This window comes from Pangasianodon hypophthalmus, chromosome 2 (assembly GCF_027358585.1).
Source record: "Pangasianodon hypophthalmus isolate fPanHyp1 chromosome 2, fPanHyp1.pri, whole genome shotgun sequence".
Classification (NCBI taxonomy): domain Eukaryota; kingdom Metazoa; phylum Chordata; class Actinopteri; order Siluriformes; family Pangasiidae; genus Pangasianodon; species Pangasianodon hypophthalmus.
In genome coordinates this window covers 16,266,956-16,286,457 of record NC_069711.1, presented here as the reverse complement: position 1 = coordinate 16,286,457, position 19,502 = coordinate 16,266,956, and the positions used below count along the sequence as shown (strand labels likewise).

The 19,502-nt window shown below is 38.3% G+C and overlaps 2 protein-coding genes across 5 annotated transcripts; one reads left to right on the top strand and one right to left on the bottom strand.

Moving 5' to 3' along the window:
• Window positions 1-119: 119 nt before the first annotated feature.
• On the bottom strand, window positions 120-2,386 carry ppil1 (peptidylprolyl isomerase (cyclophilin)-like 1). The gene is made up of 4 exons (XM_026924529.3): window positions 2,132-2,386; window positions 1,736-1,890; window positions 762-830; window positions 120-412 (listed from the first exon to the last, which is right to left on the bottom strand). The coding sequence occupies exons 1-4, from the start codon at window positions 2,185-2,187 to the stop codon at window positions 192-194; spliced, it is 501 nt and encodes a 166-aa protein (XP_026780330.3). The 5' UTR covers window positions 2,188-2,386; the 3' UTR covers window positions 120-191.
• Window positions 2,387-11,897: 9,511 nt separating this feature from the next.
• eno1b (enolase 1b, (alpha)) lies at window positions 11,898-19,468 on the top strand. 4 transcript variants are annotated; one of them, XM_053227477.1, is made up of 14 exons: window positions 11,967-12,044; window positions 12,267-12,324; window positions 12,478-12,572; window positions 13,888-13,976; window positions 14,182-14,277; window positions 15,516-15,574; window positions 15,665-15,734; window positions 16,001-16,134; window positions 16,953-17,175; window positions 17,268-17,465; window positions 17,635-17,836; window positions 18,286-18,394; window positions 18,639-18,697; window positions 19,097-19,468. In XM_053227477.1, exons 4-14 carry the CDS (start codon window positions 13,892-13,894, stop codon window positions 19,161-19,163), a joined length of 1,302 nt encoding a protein of 433 aa, XP_053083452.1. In that variant the 5' UTR covers window positions 11,967-12,044; window positions 12,267-12,324; window positions 12,478-12,572; window positions 13,888-13,891; the 3' UTR covers window positions 19,164-19,468. The 4 variants fall into 4 exon arrangements, with proteins under 4 accessions (XP_026777316.1, XP_053083452.1, XP_026777327.1 ...); XM_026921526.3 differs by lacking the exon at window positions 12,267-12,324 and having other exon boundaries at window positions 12,019-12,044; XM_026921515.3 differs by lacking the exons at window positions 12,267-12,324; window positions 12,478-12,572 and having other exon boundaries at window positions 11,898-12,044.
• The last annotated feature ends 34 nt before the right edge of the window (window positions 19,469-19,502 follow it).

Below are 19,502 nucleotides of genomic sequence, written 5' to 3'. Positions count from 1 at the left end.
TCATTTATGTACATCTGTTACACGGATTAGTCTTATAATGAATAAAACAGACACAGAAGAGTATACATAAGAATTTTACCCCTAAAAAAAAGCCTAATGCAAATCACACATTGCAAACATTACAAAATATTGGTTTATTGTTAAAAAAAAAAAAAAAACTGTACAAAATTATAAGTGAACTTTGACACGTGTCAGTTAGGTAGAGTCACCCGGAGTATTTTTATCTCCTCCACAGGGCGATCTTGACTGTTGGTCTCCACCATGCCAATTCGATTGAGAACACTGATGCCTTGGCAAACTCTGCCAAATATACTGTGCTTGCCATCAAGCCACTGTGTAGGGGCCAGAGTCAAAAAGAACTGACTCCCGTTTGTGTCCGGGCCTGCGTTAGCCATAGCAAGGATTCCAGCACCTAAAAAACCACCACAAAACAGACAGTGATCAACACTGCAGTAAAGTCAGTAAGAGAAAGAACTGGTGCATGGCACGGATTTCATATGAGTGAGATTGTAACTAAAACTACACACACTAAATCCTAACTTAACATTACCTATTCAGGCAAGCTGATTTGTGTGAATTCTTGAATGAAGTCATGAGCCCATGATGGTGTGCTCACATAAACAGCCTAATTCCTTCTGAAGTGCTATATGCAAAAAGGTTTTAATTTCTAATGTAACATGCATTCTTAGACCACACGTCTTCTAATATGACAAATCCTTTAGCATTAGCAAGTTGCATAAACTATGGTCTTTCTTACTTACCTGTGAATTTCAGCTCAGGATGAAGTTCATCCTCAAACTGTTTTCCATATATAGATGCACCGCCACGGCCTGAGATGACAATAAAAGATTTTTTAATCTACTTAACTGTCTGATATTATCTGCTACAGTCTTGAGGTATGAATTTAAGTTATACTGACAGCAGGGAAACAAACAGAGCTGTAATGCAATATCATTGTAGATTATGAGACTTTTTTTTATAGCTACAATACAGATTATCATTTATGCCCAATATAGTTCACATGGGTTTGGCATAAACAGACAAAATGTTTAAAGGAAAGGCAGTAGGTGCATTTCTGAATAGATAAATGTTTAATAACAGTGTTTAATAACACTGATATTTTATAATTTTCCATGCCTTTGTAAGCTATTTGGTATAAATTAGAAATGTCAAGACATCAACTTCTTTCTTGCAGATCTTGCAGTGTGCTTAATGAGAGTGTGTTGCTCTTGCGATAACATTTTTTAGTTGAAGGAGACACCTGAAAAACATGATTGCATTGACACAAACAGCTACTTGATGATGTTGATGTTGATGATGATGATGATGATGATGATGAATGGGGTAGCGGTGGAGGAAAAGACAGAGGATGAGGACAGCAGCCTGCTGTTATACTCCATCAATCCTCTGTACCGCTTATCCTACACAGGGTTGCAGGGAGCCTGGAACCTATCCCAGGAGACTCGGGGGACAAAGCGGGGGACACCCTGGACTGGGTGCCAACCCTTCGCAGGGCACAATCACACACACTCACTTAGAGATGCCAATCAGCCTACAATGCTTGTCTTTGGAAACCGGAGTATCTGGAGGAAACCCCTGAAGCACAGGGATAACATGCAAGCTCCATGCACACAGGGCGGAGGCGGGAATCGAACCCTCAGCCATCTCTCTCTCTCTCTCATATCAGTTAATGCAACGATGACAACAGTCATTTGAACACTTTGTCAGGGCTCACCAGTTCCTGTTGGGTCGCCACCTTGCACCATGAAGTCTTTAATGATGCGATGAAACTTGGTGTTGTTGTAATATCCTCGTCTGCCCAGCTCAGCGAAGTTCTTGCAGGTTTTAGGGGCGTGTTTCCAGTACAACTCCAACACGATGGTTCCCATACTGAAGACCACAGTAGCACAATGATGTTATGTTGCACATGCCTTTCTACCTTTTGTCTTTACATAGTATACACTAAATATCATCCTTAACTCCACAGAAACCCTCAACATCTCTCACCTAGCACTTATTAGCGCTACAGAGACTGAAACAGGATCAACACGGCTTATAAAAAGCCTCTCCTGTAGGCAGGCTAGCTAGTCATTAGCTCATTCATTCAGAATTATAAAGTGTTTCCACTCACGAGGTCTCGAGCGACACTGTAGGGGGCTGCCATGAGTCCGGCGGGATTCCTGACATTTCCGGGTCTTAAAAACTGAACACACAACAACGCGTTCACAAAAACACACCGAATTAACCTCAAAATAACCACAAAACGTGCTAAGGAAATGGCTTGAGTACGGCTTTTTCTTTGCGTATCAGGTCAGAAAGAGAAGACTGGTGTCTGTGTGCTGCCATCTAGTGGACCGGAAGTGTGACAGGAAGAACAAGGTTTTAACCGCCTTTAGCCTCACAGGGGAAGTTAGCCTGAGGCAAAACGAGAAACACAAACAAAATACTTTATCATGGAAAAAAATTACAGTGCCATCATGAGGGTTTTTAGCTGCAGCTTAACTAACATTACCAAACTGAGGCCACTTTACATATCAGTTCCAAACAGGGATGGATTTAGGCGAAATAAAACAATGAGGCCCTATTCAGTGTTTTAACATCAATATTTATACTTTTAGCATACATTATTTAGCACTAGTAATTAAAAATATATATAATTTGCATATTTATGGGGCCCTTGGCTTCTGGGGGTTTGCCTACCTTTGCCTAGTGCTAAGTCCACCCCTGTTTCCAAATAAACATTTGATAAATATTCGATCAGTTACTGTACTGATGTTAAGATGGAGACTTCCTGTTAGTTTAGTCACTGTGTTAGCTAGTTTAGAAAAACACAGTGTGTTTGCCTAAGACATACGTTTTTACGTTTGTCACCAAGTATTCAAAAAAGGGTGGATATGTAAAAATGTCTACAAAAACATATCATCTGTGAACAGTGGCTCTCAAACTGAGGGCCGCAATAAAAGGTTGCATCTCTAGCCTACTTTGTAGCATGTAATTTTGTTAATATATTAAATAGGTCTTTCATTTATTCATTCATTCATTCAGTCAGTCAGTCAGTCAGTCAGCCAATTCAAATCAACATGGCAGTGCACACTGTGATCAGTGTACAGTGTGCTTTCTCTACTTTTAAATTGGTTTATAGCTGTATTTGCTTTAGTATTGGTTCAGTTCATATACAGACACAGTACTTGGTTAAATCTATAACAGTGACCATACTATATACTAATTGATGAAAAGATAGTCATCAACCTTAGAGTTATCTCTAGCGTTAGCCAGCTATCTTTCTGTTAACACCACTTGCTATTGTTCGCTGTTGTTGCTGTACTGCAATTTCAGTCCAAAATGCATGAATATGTGAAGTTCACCATAGTAGAACAGTAGCAATAGCCACTCAGTCCTGAAGCCGATGTAAAATTGTGGTTAAAGTAGCTTTACACAGCAGCCCTTTGAGGATAAGACTGAGAACCAGATCTTATGTATGACTTCCACTAGCATAGTCATTGGGGCATCAGATTTCACTATTAGCCAGTGAAGCTCGTTTTTGTGCTAGGCAGTGTGTAATAACAACTACAGAAATTAGATGTTTTAATTTTTACTGCATTATGGACCCATTTATGGGTTAGTTTGTTCCATTTACTGGGGTTACTTGTGAACTAAAAGGAGCCAAATTCATATGGTGTGGCTGAAAGGGAGGGAAGGTGACTTACCGAGATTTGCATTGGTTCTGCATTTTCACAGAAAATGCAAAAAAAAAAAAAAAAAACTTGTCTACTATGCAACTGCAACTGGTTTCTCAAACATAATTTGATCTTAAATCAATTCAGTTACAATCAAATATGACAGCCGAATGGACATCAGTCCCCTGCATATAGGCATGTTGATTTATCTAAATTTTATTTGAGGTTGTACTTTTCCATCAGCCATAACAACAAGGAAACTAACGGCTGTAGCATGTTTTCCTGCCAAGCAGGTACAGAATATGCTGATAGATACAGTATGACAGCCAAGTGACGGTCTCTCTTATTAACCTGATTTTGTCATGGGAAAAAATGACCTTGTTTTGGGAGCTCAGAAGATTTGTTTAATCAGGGAGTGGTTTTATTGATGTCTTTTCAGTGATAAAAGTAAGTAGGCCTCTACTTGCTCTGCATTTGCAGTTTAGAATTATTTATTTGGCAGATGCTTTAATCCAAAGTGATTTACAACTAGAATACGGTTTAGCACAGAGCTGAGCATTCAAAGGTTAATGGTCCTGCTGAATGAAGGGCTTGACAGCTTAATGCCACTTAATTTTTAAATTTTTCAGCTTAATTGACCCTTTTTTACACCACACTTCGATCAAGGGTCCATTAAGCTCTCTGGCAGTGCTGGGATATGAACTGTGATTTCTCTATTACACTGTGTTTAGAAATAATACATGGCAGGTAATAGAAAATGTAATGACACACACACACACATTTGAATGAATAAAATTTATTGCAGATACTAATTACATTAGAGGATTTGCATTAATTCACCTCATTTAGTGATGACAGTACAGATAAAATATCAGATCAGAAGATGAACAGGAGCTATAAGTTTAACATGCATATGTTAAAGTTTTCCTGTACTGATTAAGAAGGAAGGTCATGATGATCAACTTCCTTGTGATTGGCAGCATTACCAGGCAGTATTAGAGAGAATACCTACGTCTAAACATGCCTGGTAAGACGCAAATCAGAGGATTTTATAGAAGCACACAGGAGGAGTGAAGAGCTTGGAGAAGAATCAGGGTTTGTGGTGAAACTGCACAAGGACAGAAAGTGAGACAGAGCCAGAATTAGATGTGGCAAAAAAGCAGACCATATAAAGGCAGCATGATTACAATGAGGGATAGAAAAGATTCATGGGAGCTTTATAAATGTGAATAGAACAGTAGAAGTGGTGCTGCTGGTGGGGGGTTGGGATAAAGTAAAGAAAGGTTTGGTTACACTACACTTTAAGAGCAGGCCCTTGGCAAACATTACCTTGAACATGACATGGTTGTTAAATGCTTTTATGTGGCACCTGTCCATCGTGAATTTGAATTGGAATTATTTAGTGGAATTATTTAAATCTACGATTTTCCCTGTTTGTGAGTGTGCAGTAGGAAAGAATCTATATTTTGTGAACCCGTCACATGTACTATGCTTAATTAAACCTAACTAAAACTGTCATCTGATAATGTAGACGTTAACGTCGAGCATCTATAACCCTGTGCTATAAACTGTGTTATACATCTTTTCAGTGACAGTAATAACTTCCTTTTCCTTTATCACAGAGAATAAAAAAGGAACCCTTTTTCTCACACACATCTCATGTGTCACCAACACAATAAGCCACAGAGGTGGGGTTTAAAGGACCAATCACAGGTTGACAGAGCACACTAGTAGGTGTATGTGTGTGTGTGTGTGTGTGTGTGTTTGGGGAGGGGGTCCTTCCAACACCATCCATTGAATCGATCATTCAGTATTTCAGTGCAGCAGGGTGGGGCTGAAAAACTAGTAGTGAATTTTAAATCTCATGACAAAAGCTGGATGAAAGTGAGATGAAAACACCCAGTCTCATCTTTAACAGGACATATTTCTCTTCTAATATTCAGACTATCAAGGAATTTGCTTTATCACTATTTTAGGAGGTGCTATATGTATGTATTGTGCAATAGCAACTCTTATCACTTAATTGCCTTTTGCAAAAATATATTTACAACTGATTACATGTGATGCATATTGCTTTTAGCTGGTGAGTCAGTTTTCAGTCTCAGAATGTCTATCCTGAAAGTAAATGTTCGTATAATAAATGACAAAATTCTTTACAATGGATGATACTCATGTTTCTTGCTCTCAGTGTGCATCATTACCAGACAGTGTTAGAACACCAGTGATCAGCCCAGCACTGTCAGGTAAGATGTGCACTAAGAGCAGAGATAAAATAATAATAATAATAATAATAATAATAATAATATCATCTTACCATGGGTTAGTTTAATCTCCAGTGAGATATAGCATATAGCATATAACATCACTGTATTTCCGTGGAGTTGTTCGAGTAGAGGGCCATCTGCATCATTACCAGGCAGTATTAGAGAATTCTATGACATCCAAAACTGCCTCGTAAGATGGAGATGACCATCCTTGTTATCATCTTGCTGTTCTCTTGCTGGTCTCTGGTAAATCACTGGGATTAGGAAATGTATAAAAATTGCCAACCCAAAATCCATCATTATGCACGCAGAATATGTAAATAAATGGAGTATCCCACTGTCACTATAGTCATTATACAACAGTGCAATGCATTTATGTGCTTGTTAAATATCCATCTAGGCTCAGATTGCTCACTCTTTTATAGTTCTAGGTATCCTCAGTTTATGTTCCTTTTCAGAATACAAATAACTTTTTGAACAAAAGATATATTTTCTGTTATGGTCATTCAGGCATCACTTAATTGTCTTTTTTTTGGAATATTCAAAAAAATTTATTGTAATATATTTATATAAAATATTTTATATAATTTATGTTTTAATTGAAGCTGTTGGGAATCAGTGATAATTAAGGCAAAAATGCTTTGCCATTAGCTAATTATTTTATTGCACCAAAACTGAAAAAAAAAAAAAAAAAAAAAAAAAAAAAAACTAAACTAAAAACTAAACTAAAATCATAAACCTCTGCTTAAATTTCAGATTTCTAGTGCTGCATTTCTCATCCTTTCCTGACTGTAGTATTAATGACCTCCCATTATTTGCACTTATGAAAAAAAAACATGCAGTAATATTTATAAGATCACACCAGCTCATTTCCCAAAGTTGCCCCTGACTAATTAACGCTCTGAAGTGTCCCAAAGGCATTGTCACCTCAGAGAAATCACAAGGGAGAGTCTAAGCTCGGGAGAGCCTTGCTGGTTGCACCTTCATCAAAACAAACCTGTCTGTGGCATGCAACACAGCATTTACAGCAGGCCACTGAAGTGGCAATGGAAGTGCTTAGTCACGCTTATTAAAATGGCACCTTGGTCATCTGCACCTGAGGCTGCGCCTGATTGACCTCTATATCTGAATTACACATGAAACCAAACTCAGCCTGCACCAAACACAGTTAAACTAAGAAATACTAATCCAAATTAAATACTACACATTTGGCAAGCATTCATCTGAATAATAAAGAACATACAACATGCATCTCTCTAATTTTGAGTCTCATCTACTTAAGAGTGTTTATGACAGTTGTTTCCTGAGCCACTTAACTAATGCTAATAATAAAACATGATAGAACAAGCTGGTGTTTTTAAAGCTTTTTAAAGAGCGAAGACACCAAAATATATCGGACACTGGGGACAGAGCAAAAAGTGATATAAACTGAAAACACTACGACGTATGTTTTAGAGCTTCATTTGTCTATCCTAATAAAATGTACTAGCTTTGTTATAATGTTATAACTTTGCATTTTGATATAGATGCTGCATATTTCCTGTTTAGTATATAAACAAATAAGTTCTCATTTTCTTTTTGTTTGTTTTGAACCGACCCAACAGGTTTGTCAGGTCATGGGGGTTATAGTTAATCTGTTAAGCATCTATATTTCTGTCTACTTTAAATCTATTAAGTCAGATCAATCATTTTTAAATAAATCAAAAATAGTAGAAAATTGATTGTATGTAAGTTACCATTTTGATTCTTGAGGTGGTCATTCAGGATGCAGCCGTGAACAAGAAATGCCATTGTGTCGCCTTGCTATGCCCATTTAACCAAAGGAGTCTACTTCCTGCTCCTTCCATTTGCCGAAGGGCCAACTGCTCCTTCCATGTTGACCGAAAGTTCACCAGCCTATTTGAGGAGAGCTGCTGGTGCAACAAATCAGCAGAACAATAGAAGTGGAATCTCAAGCACTACGAGAAACACAATCTCCTTAAGCTCCTGAAGCGAAGAAACTGCGCCTACAAAAAGATCTGGGTCTTCAGGTACACCTTGGAGCCCTGCCCAGGTGTCGTTTTCATACGCTAGCCAATGGCTGCGCTCCATGCATACACAGGTGTGTTTAGCGCCCTGTGATTCGTCAGGTTACCAGAGAAGTCCACTGGGGTGGATGAGGTAAGCTTTAAGAAACCACACCCCTTACTCACTCTCTCAAGCTCAAGCTACAACATATCCGAGTGCAAAAGTCTAGGATTTGACTTCCAAATCCTGTGTATGTGCTGTTTAAAAGCTCTGGAAGCAGTACATTTGATTTAAAAAAAAAATCAAGAGTTTGTAGAAATGTGAACAACTGCAATGGAAGAACAATAAAAGAAAAGACGTGAATGCCAAACTCAGCTCATAAAATTTTAACTTTTTCTCTGTTCCCAGTTTTTTATACAATATAATGAATTTATTCTGAAGAAGATTACTCCCTTGTTATAAGATAGCTGCAGTATGTTTTACCTGAATCTCAAAGGAAGCATGAACATGAACATGAGTGAAATCCATTTTATTTTGCAATGAGGTTCAGATTTAAGCCCATAATACAAAAGGGTATATGAATATATCGCTTGTAATTTTGCTCATTTAATAGAACGAAGCACAGCATGCAGATAATGCTGTGATTCTTTATGTATTTAGATATATTTTGTGTTTATTTAGTGAAGTTATGATTTTAGATATCTTACTAAGTTTCTAGGTTTCTTTTACTATAGGGCATGTGTTAGTACAATAATTTATTCATACCTACGGCTCGAGGCAATGTTATATTTTGTCTGTCAGAATCCACTAAGCCCATATCATTTCTGTCGCTCTGTTCACACAACCGAGTAAGTTACTTTGCATAAATGAAAAATTGTTCTGTTGATATGTTGAAGTGAGATGTATTTTCCAGAATCATATGTTTTGTTAATTGGATGGACGATCTGAGTTTCCACTAGTAGGGACTTTACCCAGAGACACACTTCAGGTCTGTAACCCAGGAGACAGCTCACTGCCTCTCCTTCCTCCTCTAATGAGCTCCCAGATGTCAGTTTCAGCGGCAGGAGGGAGGTGGAACACTGGGATCAGCTGGCTATCGAAAGTGGCCTCCTGAGGGCTCGTGCAATGGAGGAACAACAAAACAAGCTCCAGCACCACTTAATCCACTTGCGCGCACACACACACGCACACACACACACACACACACAGTGAGTGAGAGAGAGAGGATTCATGGGGAGACTTGACCTGAGGGATTCCTGATCTAAGTGAGTTGTCAGGCTTCTCTTTCTCACAAACACACCACTGTCCCTCAGTTTGTTTCATCACTTTCTCCTCTGGGTAGCTGTATGGAAAAATGTGTGGTGTGGTCTGTGATGAAAAATAAACACATCCAGCTATCAGGAAAAAAAATGTTTGTTGACCCTAGATACTGTAACATTTAAAGTGACAAATCAGTATCTTATTATTTTTACTACTTTTTTTTTTACTTGTTCTATGTGACAGAGAGAAAAAACAATGGACATTTCTAACCTTTTTATGGTTAAATAACAGGAAAAAAATGTTTGGTCTCTAAACAAAGCAGCCCCTATCCTTTTATTCACTTGGCCTTACATGCCCTTGGCATGTTTTTTGAACTTCAGATCTTGTGTCTCTCTGTCTGTCTAGGTAATTAGTTATGCAAGGAAGGCATCATAATAATCAGTGACATAATCAGTGTATGACATTGATGACAAACACTATATTCTATACCAGCTGCCGATGGTATGTAGTTTCTCATGATACGTCTGCATTTGATGTGCACTCACTCTGTTAAAATATGACTCAGTGTGTAACTGCAGTGTTATTACCAGGGTAATATAGTGATAATTCCACTGCACACACTGAATCCAGCAGATCTGTAGTGGGGCATGTTGAGTTAAATCACCTAACATTCATCCCTGTGTGTGTGTGTGTGTGTGTGTGTTTGTGTGTGGGGGTGGTGGGTGTGTTTGTGTGTGAAGAATCAAGGAAGTAATTGCAGTGTACTTTAGTAATAATCGTAGATGTCCTGAGAATAATTGTACATTTAAAGAGAAACAGGATGTTTTAGACAAATGCTATGGCAGAAAAGCACTTCTGAAGCTGTAGGAGGTGAAACTATTTGATATTTGAAATGTTTTTTTTTTTTTAATGTAATAGTTGTTGTCAAAACATGAAGCTCATTCCACTGGGTTCCAAATTTCTGAGAGTGTAGATGAGTTCATTTGTGTGTCCACCCAGTTCTCAATGTTTTGTCCCCTCCCAACCAAACACATATTCAAAGTCAGCTAGAGGTCAGACACCATAGTTGTACTCTTGTGAGCAGCACAGGATTGCCCCACAATCAACCCACCGACCACATCATGACATTTACACATTCTCATCCGATGTTCAGGCTTTCAGAAATATGAAAAAACTATTGGAAGATAGGTATCTCCAAGCATGTCATCATAGTAGCTGCTTCAGAGAACGAAGCCAATAATATAGACAGTAAAACATCCTTGGGCTAAAGGGTGTGTGTGACTCTGGTTCCTGTGTCCATTTACTGCCCACTTCATCAAACACACGCATACCATGTTCGTTTACATTGTAGGTGTAAAATTAGAGACTAGACTTCTTGTCCCCTTCATCAGTGACAGTTTTTGACCACAGAACACTATTGGCTGGATACTTTTATTCTTAACCCAGTTACTTTGAGGTGTTTCTCAGTAATGCTACTATGTCTGATACACTCATACCAGCACCACACCTAATATTATGGCTGTGTTATAATAATATAATAATATATAATATTGAAAACCATGTAACCACTGTCTGACAGTGAGGATTGTCAATGAGTATAATGTCATGTAGGGACAAACAAGTTTAACTAGCTAACACAGACGTGAACTATTCTCTAGCCTCGCTATCCACAACAAACAAGTAGGTGAGCAAACACTGGTCAAACTATTGTATATTAACAATATTCATTATTTGGAGGCCTAGCATTGAATTTATTCAGATCATTATTAGTATGCTAGTGTACATCTTAAGATTTAAAAAAAAAATTTTTAATTATTATTTTTTAATTATTATTATTATTTTCTTTTTTTGTAGCTTGCTATACGACAAACCAATGTTGCTTAGGTGTGTGCTATGCAGATGCGACTCAGGCCGTACACAGATAGGAGTAGCCACACTGTCATTTTCTATTCACGTGGATAATTATTTTGTCCCACCCTAGATTCCTACCTCCAATAAAGGCATCAGGTCTAACCTTGCCACCCAATTGTAAAAGGTGTGGCTACACCCCTTGACTAGAATAGTCCACCACTTCAAATATCTGCTCAGTGGTTGTCCTGTATGGTTGTCTCTTTCCACTAATGCACAGGTTCCCGTCTCTGGTCCCTGATTCCCAAGCCTGGACTACCCCCTGTCCTGCACATTTTAGTGCTTTCCCTGCTCTATCACACCCACTTCAATTCAGGATGGGCTATTCATTAGCTGATTAGATAAACCAGGTGTGTTGGGAACAGGGAAGACACTAAAACATGCAGGGCAGGGGTTTTTCCATGACTAGAGTTGGGAAATTGTGCACTAATGGATAGGGTAGAGGTGGACTGACAAATCAAGCACAGCAGCAGATGGGCTACAGAAGCCTATTTATTAGTATTTGTATACTAACAAGGTGCAGGTATGGTAGGTGTAACTGAAAAAGTGTTCACTGCGTGTTGATATATAAACATTTGTCTTTTTTTTTTCTCACTGTACACTTAAGAGACATCAGAAGAGCAGTGGATTTAATCAGCAGATGGCGATGTGCTCTGTGTCCATATTCAATACTGTATTGCCGAAGAAGATAGATGAACCCCGTCAACCCCTATTTTTCTCCACGCTTATTTCGGTAAAAACCCACCTCCTGCACGAGGATTGGCTAATACTTTATAGAGTCCTCCCGCTGATTGGACACTACGGCTGAGTAGCCAATCCTGGGTGAGGGGATAACGCGTGACGGCGGTAATAAGGCTCTCAAGCCCATTCACTTAGCCGGATACCTCCTTGTCCTTCAGCACCACTGCACTGCGTGTCTGTTCCCAAGGTAAACAACATTTTGTGAAGTATTACATCATCATCATTATTATTATTTTTATTATCTTTATTATTTTACAGTTACTCGCACAATAAAGTGAATGTTCAGCTGCATCCGTTATCCTTGTTAAAGTTCATTGTAGGAGTGTTTTCTCACTGTAGAGTCAGGATGCAAATGTGTGATGGATGTTTTATAACATGGTGACATTACTAATGTTATAATCAATGTAAGCATGTGAGGTCTGGCGGTTGGGCCTTGAGCAGTGTGACACAGCAGATCATGGAGTCAGGTGATTTTTTTTTCACCAGACGTGTTTAGCATTTTTAAAAATTTTTTTAATCGTTCATTTTTATCACACAATACCTAGAAAGGAAAATCTTGCTTTAGTGGCTGAGACGTAAAGCATGTGTTGGATGATAAACTAATTTTCTACATGAATCAGATGTGGAGTAGATCCTCAGCAGAAATGATGCACAGAAACCTAGATGGAAATTCCGGATCTTTTCAGTGATTCGGATCATTTGACTCGGCTCACCAGTAAGAACCGACTCTTTCTGCTGCCAAATGGCTCCTTGCCATTTCTTTCTAAACCAGACCAGTGGTTGCTCTTCCTTGCCTAATACAGCTGAAATTGTTCCTGAAATCTACCTTCTAATTGATTAATAACATTTCTTTGCATTACATTTATTAAAAAAAGACTATTTAAATAATTGTTAACCAGCAAGACACTACAAATGTGCTCGGAGAAGTACCGTAAGCATTCCTGCATTGTCACTGTGCCTGCTGTGTCTTTCATTAAGAAGATTTATTTCCATTTATCCTGGTAATGGATCCTGTTAACCCTAATACACTTGACTACTGCTGCAGTGCGGCAGATCCTCACTGTAATACTGCCTTATACACACAGATTTAAACAGAGGTTGACACAAGGATTCAGTGGATGTATTTTGATTAAATTACACTGCAAGACTAAAGGCTTGTACATGTAACTCAGCTCTCCACATTCTCCTAAAATAGCTGACTTGTTCACCACGTCACTGCTACATACACATGCACACAAAGGCTCTGTGTAATGAGCGGTGAGTGACAGGGCTGAATCTAATCAGGGCCCTTAATCCTGTGCTTTGGGTTCAATGAGAACATGTTAGCAACACGCCTGAAATCAGTCACTGGTTAAAACATTGGCAAGTAGATGCACATTTATTTTTAAAGTTGTACATATAAAATTACATGGCCATTGATTAAAAATTTAATTCGTATATCTTAAAATTTTTTCTCAACAATGGTATTACCAAAATTTTGATTGAAAGTAGTTTGTGATGTTTCTGTGTTAAGGAGTTGTTTTAGCTACTGGACCTTGTTTTCAGTATTCGTTGTTTCCGTTTTAGCATCAAAATTATGTTAAAAATAGCTTCTGATTCTCTTCTGATACGTTAAACCTGGAAATTAAGCCCATTTTGTTTTATTGATGAGAAACTGCTTTGAATGAAGGAAACCGTCTTTTTCTCTTTAAAAGGAACTCTGTTACACTGTCATTTTTATAATTAACACCAGTAAGTGTATTTACGTAGGAGTTAATCTAGCTAAGCTAAAATCCTGCTAAAGTGATGAGTCTTATAAAGCACACACAAGTTCTGCACACTATTACTTTCTCATTTAATGAAAGTGATTGTTCTCACAAAAATCACACATGTTCTAGCTTTAAATCATTTGTCATTCAATATACTCTGATCAAATGGTGTTCACTGGGATAAAACTTTACATATAGTTTATGCATATCATATATAAATCATTTGAGGAGTGTTAATGTGTATATACATTTCCTTTTTACTACCTTGTTATTCTTCTTCAGCAACATGTCCATCGTGAAGATCCATGCCCGGGAGATTTTTGATTCCAGAGGGAATCCGACTGTAGAAGTGGACCTTTACACAGAGAAAGGTGAGTCTTCCTCATTATTCTCAAGACTATTTGACAGTTCGGAGCTAAGATTAACTTTTGTTCACAGATTTGTATTAATGTTCTCAAACTAACGTCAGATAGTTTCAGGCTTTTGAGTACAGGAATATTGTTTGTTTAATTATCTTCATTCATACTGTTGTCTCTTAGTTCATATTGATGCCTTTGATTGATATTGTCTCTGCAGGTCTGTTTCGAGCTGCTGTTCCTAGTGGAGCTTCCACTGGCATCTATGAAGCTCTGGAGTTAAGGGACAATGATAAATCATGCTATCTGGGCAAAGGTGTGTGTGCACAGACATACTAATTAATAAATAAGATTCTTTACCAAATTGTGCTATAAAAGGACCAAATCTCTTATGTTATTGCCCTATTATAAATGCAAAAATCCATTATTTTGGCATGCTGTCTTGGATGTATCTTAGCCTCTAGGTAATTTCCTGTAGGTATTTGGCATCTAAAGAAGCAAGGGAGAAAGTTCATTGATCAGCAAGACTAAATTGTAATGTACAGGATTTCACCTCCAATGAAAAGTACCATAGATGTCAAGTTTCTAACAAAAATGATAATTTTTTTTTTCAGAAATCATATTTTTAAAAAGGGTGATGCGGCGTGTAGCATTGTTGCCTCAGCGTTCCAAGGTCCTCAGTTTGATCTTGAGTTTGTCAATGATCCTGAGTCTATATCAGTTTCCTATAAGTTCTCTGATTTCTGTACATCTCCCAGAACATGGTGTGAATGAGTGTGTGAACGCGTGTTTGCGTGTTGCCCAGAGATGGACTGGCATCCCATCATGGGTGTCTTCCCATCGCTCACACACTGTTCCTGATATAGGCATAAAATAGTTACTGAAGATGAATGCATGAATTAATATTTCTGAAAGTATTATTTACACCATTATATATTATATAAGTCACAGTTGTTTGCATCTTTTTGTACACAGAACATCTAAATGTGGAATACAATCTTCTCATTTTGTTCTATTCCCTTATGCAGCCTTTATGTCTAATAAATTGGAAATAAGCATCCATTAGTGGTTCTTATTTGGTATTACCAGGTAACTTTAATGAGAGTTGTGTGGATGATGAATGAACTAATAATGGCATGATGAATAAAAACAACAGGGGTGATCAACTTGAGTTTATGATTTGATTGAAAAAACTGAACAGAATTCATTGCTTGCTTAGCAGTCCTTGGTTGAGCATGATGAGCATTTGTGTGTGAATGTGAATGACTTTTTAATGATACTGATATTTGTCTGAAATGTTTAATTGCATCAGCAGGAATAGATGGAATGAAGGTGACTGGATTGAGGCTAAATTAAATTAGTTATTTGAGAATTTTCTCACCTCTATTCGTGAGCACTAATTGAACCCAATGCATGCAAGCTCAGAGGTTTATACTGGAATATGCAATCAGTTCATGCATAGATGTTTACCTGCATTCCTCTTTTATACGGTCTTGAAGCTGAGAGTGGATTTATTGTAATATCATGTTTAATGCTGCTTTTAATGTACTTCAGGTGTCTCAAAGGCTGTTGAGCATGTCAATCAAACAATTGCACCTGCACTGATTGAACAGGTTTGAAGTGTTTTCAAATTGTGTACCAAAAGAAATCTTGGACTTCAACCCCTGGAAAGCACATAAACTGAACTGGGTTTAATTTTGTAGGGAATCCCTGTAGTTGAGCAAGACAAGATTGACCAGTTCATGCTGGAGTTGGATGGCACTGATAACAAGTGTAAGTTGTTATAATAATACGCACATTATTTACTCATTTATGGCATGGCGTTTAAGTTTTTTGCACACTTAGCTTCTTTGAATGAACAACACTTTAAGATGAGTCAAGAATGTGAAAACGAGGGGATTTACAATCACATTGAACGAGCTGAATGGTTATAAAAAGCAGAGAGTTTTGACATTGACATTGATCTGTTTGGATGAGCTACTACTAATTGTCTTATTAAATTATAATAATTTCTGTGTCCTATCCATTCATGTCTCAAGCTAAATTTGGCGCCAATGCCATCCTGGGTGTATCCCTGGCTGTGTGCAAGGCAGGAGCTGCAGAGAAAGGTGTCCCTTTGTACCGACATATTGCTGACCTTGCAGGCAACCCAGAGGTCATCCTGCCAGTGCCGGTGAGTAGCAGAGAAATTAAAATCGAACAGAAACTACTGAATTAAAGGAATACTTCAGCCTTTTTCCAAGCAAGTCTTTATTTAGCACACCCGTAGTATTGGTGTGATGAGTACTGACAATAATTTCCAAAGCTCTTTTTTGTAGTTTTGTACACCTAATAATCACTGGAGCAGTGCAGTCAAGAGTAATTCTAGTTACTTGTGCTTTCTGGTGTCCATGCACGATCAAGCAGAAGCTGAAATCCTTCTGTATTTGCATTGATGCTGACTACCTCCAGAACACATAACTAGAAATTCTTTTAGTAGTAGTCCCATGCCTAAAACAAGCATTTACAGATTTATAGCTTAATTTACAAATACTTTTTGACTAAAGAATTTACTGTATGCGCAGCATGGTGGTGCAGCAGGTAATATGGTGTCACAGAGCCAGGGTTCTCAGTTTCTCATATTGCCCCAGTGGCCATGTAGGATTTCTCTAGATTCGGTGGATTTCCTTCCACCTCCCAAGATTTAGATTGGCTATGCTAAATTTTCCCTAGGAGTGTTCCCGCCTCATGCCCAGTGCTCCTGGGATAGGCCCCAGATCCACTGCAACCCTGACCAGTAACCATAAACTGGTTACTGACGATGGATGGCTGATTAAATGAAGAATTAATTATTTGAAGAATCAGTTTTTGCATTTATTGACTGCCCAAACAAATATCCTTAAAAAAAAACATCCATTATAAGTATATTTAGATGAAACAGATTTATGATTTTTTTTAAACATTTACATTTTTATTGGAGTAAAATTTGTGTTGCCTGCTTTGTTCTTCAAGGCTTTCAATGTGATAAATGGTGGCTCCCATGCGGGCAATAAGCTGGCAATGCAGGAGTTCATGATCCTGCCAGTGGGAGCCAGTAGCTTTAAGGAGGCCATGCGCATCGGGGCTGAGGTCTACCACAACCTGAAAAACGTCATTAAGGAGAAGTATGGCAAGGATGCCACCAATGTAGGTGATGAGGGCGGATTTGCTCCAAATATCCTGGAGAATAAGGAAGGTAGTAAAGTCATGAGCTAGTTGTAGTAACTCTGTGAATGATGTACAAATGAAGATGCTGAAAGTTAACTGCAATATCTGTGTCTGCTAAAGCTCTGGAGCTGCTAAAGACTGCCATCAGCAAAGCAGGTTACTCCGATGAAGTTGTCATTGGCATGGATGTGGCAGCATCAGAGTTTTACAGGGATGGAAAATATGATCTGGACTTCAAGTCACCTGATGACCCCAGTCGTTACATCACCTCTGATGAACTTGCTGATCTGTACAAGAGCTTTGTGCAGGATTACCCTGGTATCCCCTGTCCTTAGTCAGCTAATCTCTGAGTTGTTCTGTTTTGATTGTTAACATTTGGGCTTTAGTCATTTCACATTGTTAACATTAACCCATATGTTGTCATGTTTTTACCCTTTGCTTACTAGTTCAGTTTTAAATTCTAAAATTTGCTTTTCCTATATTGAAGTGGTGTCCATTGAAGACCCATTTGACCAGGATGACTGGCAGGCCTGGGCCAGCTTTACAGGCACTACAGACATTCAGGTAGTTGGGGACGACCTGACCGTGACTAACCCCAAACGCATTTCCAAAGCAGTGGAGGAGAAGGCCTGCAACTGTCTGCTGCTCAAAGTGAACCAGATTGGCTCTGTGACAGAGTCCCTGCAGGCGTGAGTTCACCATTCACTCACTGCATGCATTTATTGGGTTCCAGGAAAATGGTATTGGCATCCTACTTTTTCTGTATAAGCTACAACAGACATGTTTATTCTTTTTACATACTATAATGTGACTTGTGACCATTAAAATAAGCATGTATATGGAGACTGTGAGAAGAAGCTGGAAGTAGTAGGAGATGTTAGAAATGATAAATCTTGCAATGTTATGCAGGCGTACAGGTGAACATTTCTTTGATCCAATTATCCTGTTAGGATTAATATGGCCATGGAATACTGATAATTAGTTTTGCATTTATGTAAGCATTTTTGAAAATCATTATTACTAAAATTACTATTAGTTAACTGTAAAAGTTGATTTAAATCATTATATAGATCAGGCATGTATAATTATGGGTGACTGAGTCATACTGCAGATCCGTTGACCTATTGTTTCCTTGTAGCTGTAAGATGGCTCAGTCCAGTGGCTGGGGTGTGATGGTGAGCCACCGCTCAGGAGAGACTGAGGACACATTCATTGCTGACCTGGTGGTTGGCCTGTGCACTGGACAGGTACGTAGTGCTCTAAACTTTATTTAGATGCAATTAGAGATGAAGTGTAGGTGCAACAGCCATTTTACAAGATTTGTGTGGGATTTACATGGACAATTCAGAAAGTGTTGGCTTAGTGGTAAAACTAGAGGCTGTTTGTATGTTGTTCAACAATCTGCACTTCTTTAGACAAGTTATTCGGGTAAGTTCACGGTTGATTTAAAAGCTGTGCATAATTTGCCGTATTTTTATTCTCTTTTTATAGATCAAAACAGGAGCGCCCTGTCGTTCTGAGCGCCTGGCCAAGTACAACCAGATCCTCAGGTGCCTGTCTTTGTCGTATTACCACAATTACCTGCACACATACCTGCTAGTTATCATGACAGAAACAGGTGTCTTTAGCATAGTCATTTGAATATAAAATGATACACCTGGAGTGAAGATTTTTCCTCCTGCTATCAACACTGTTAAAACATTAAGTTGTTTACATTTGCATATTTGGGTGACGCTTTTATCCAAAGTGACTGACAGTTGAGATGTGATACAACTGAGCAGTTCAGGCTTAACAGTCTTGCTCATGGTCCCGACAGTGCTGGGGTGTGAACTCACAATAACCCAATTGGTAGCCCAAAGTCTTAACTGATGAGCAACCACTTCCTCAGTATGTCAGTTGTTGTTTTCTGGCCATCCATACTGTAATTGTTTTCTGTTTTTTCTCCACAGAATTGAAGAGGAACTGGGCGATAAGGCTCATTTTGCAGGGAGGAAGTTCAGGAACCCACTGAACTGAAACAGAGCTACTGACTATCCTGCAGATCCCTATTAGGACAATCTAACTCATGCTTAGTGTCAGTATAGAAAACTAAAGTGTACCTATATCTCTGACAAGAAATAATGGAAATACTTCATAATGGATAAACAAATCTACTGAAGGAATGTGAGCAGTATTTATGGTTGTTGATAAAATATCAGTGCTGTGAACTTCGTTACTAACTTACCGAGAATTGCATTTATAAAGAGTCAAGTATATGTCTGTGGTTTTAGAGTATCCTGTGGCTGCAGCAGATTAAAAATAAACATGACCTCAAAAACCTTTTTCCCACCATGTCACAATTATTTATTAAGTAAA

What these genes read in the sequence shown, in the direction of transcription:
- eno1b (XM_026921515.3), top strand. Translation starts at nt 13,892, where the DNA reads ATGTCCATCGTGAAGATCCATGCCCGGGAGATTTTTGATTCCAGAGGG. An exon ending in CACCTGCACTGATTGAACAG is followed by an intron (nt 15,575 to 15,664) that starts GTTTGAAGTGTT and finishes TTAATTTTGTAG; the next exon opens with GGAATCCCTGTAGTTGAGCA. An exon ending in AAGTACAACCAGATCCTCAG is followed by an intron (nt 18,698 to 19,096) that starts GTGCCTGTCTTT and finishes TTTTCTCCACAG; the next exon opens with AATTGAAGAGGAACTGGGCG.
- ppil1 (XM_026924529.3), bottom strand. Translation starts at nt 2,187, where the DNA reads ATGTCAGGAATCCCGCCGGACTCATGGCAGCCCCCTACAGTGTCGCTC. An exon ending in ACAGTGTCGCTCGAGACCTC is followed by an intron (nt 1,891 to 2,131) that starts GTGAGTGGAAAC and finishes TGTGGTCTTCAG; the next exon opens with TATGGGAACCATCGTGTTGG. An exon ending in TCCTGAGCTGAAATTCACAG is followed by an intron (nt 413 to 761) that starts GTAAGTAAGAAA and finishes GTGGTTTTTTAG; the next exon opens with GTGCTGGAATCCTTGCTATG.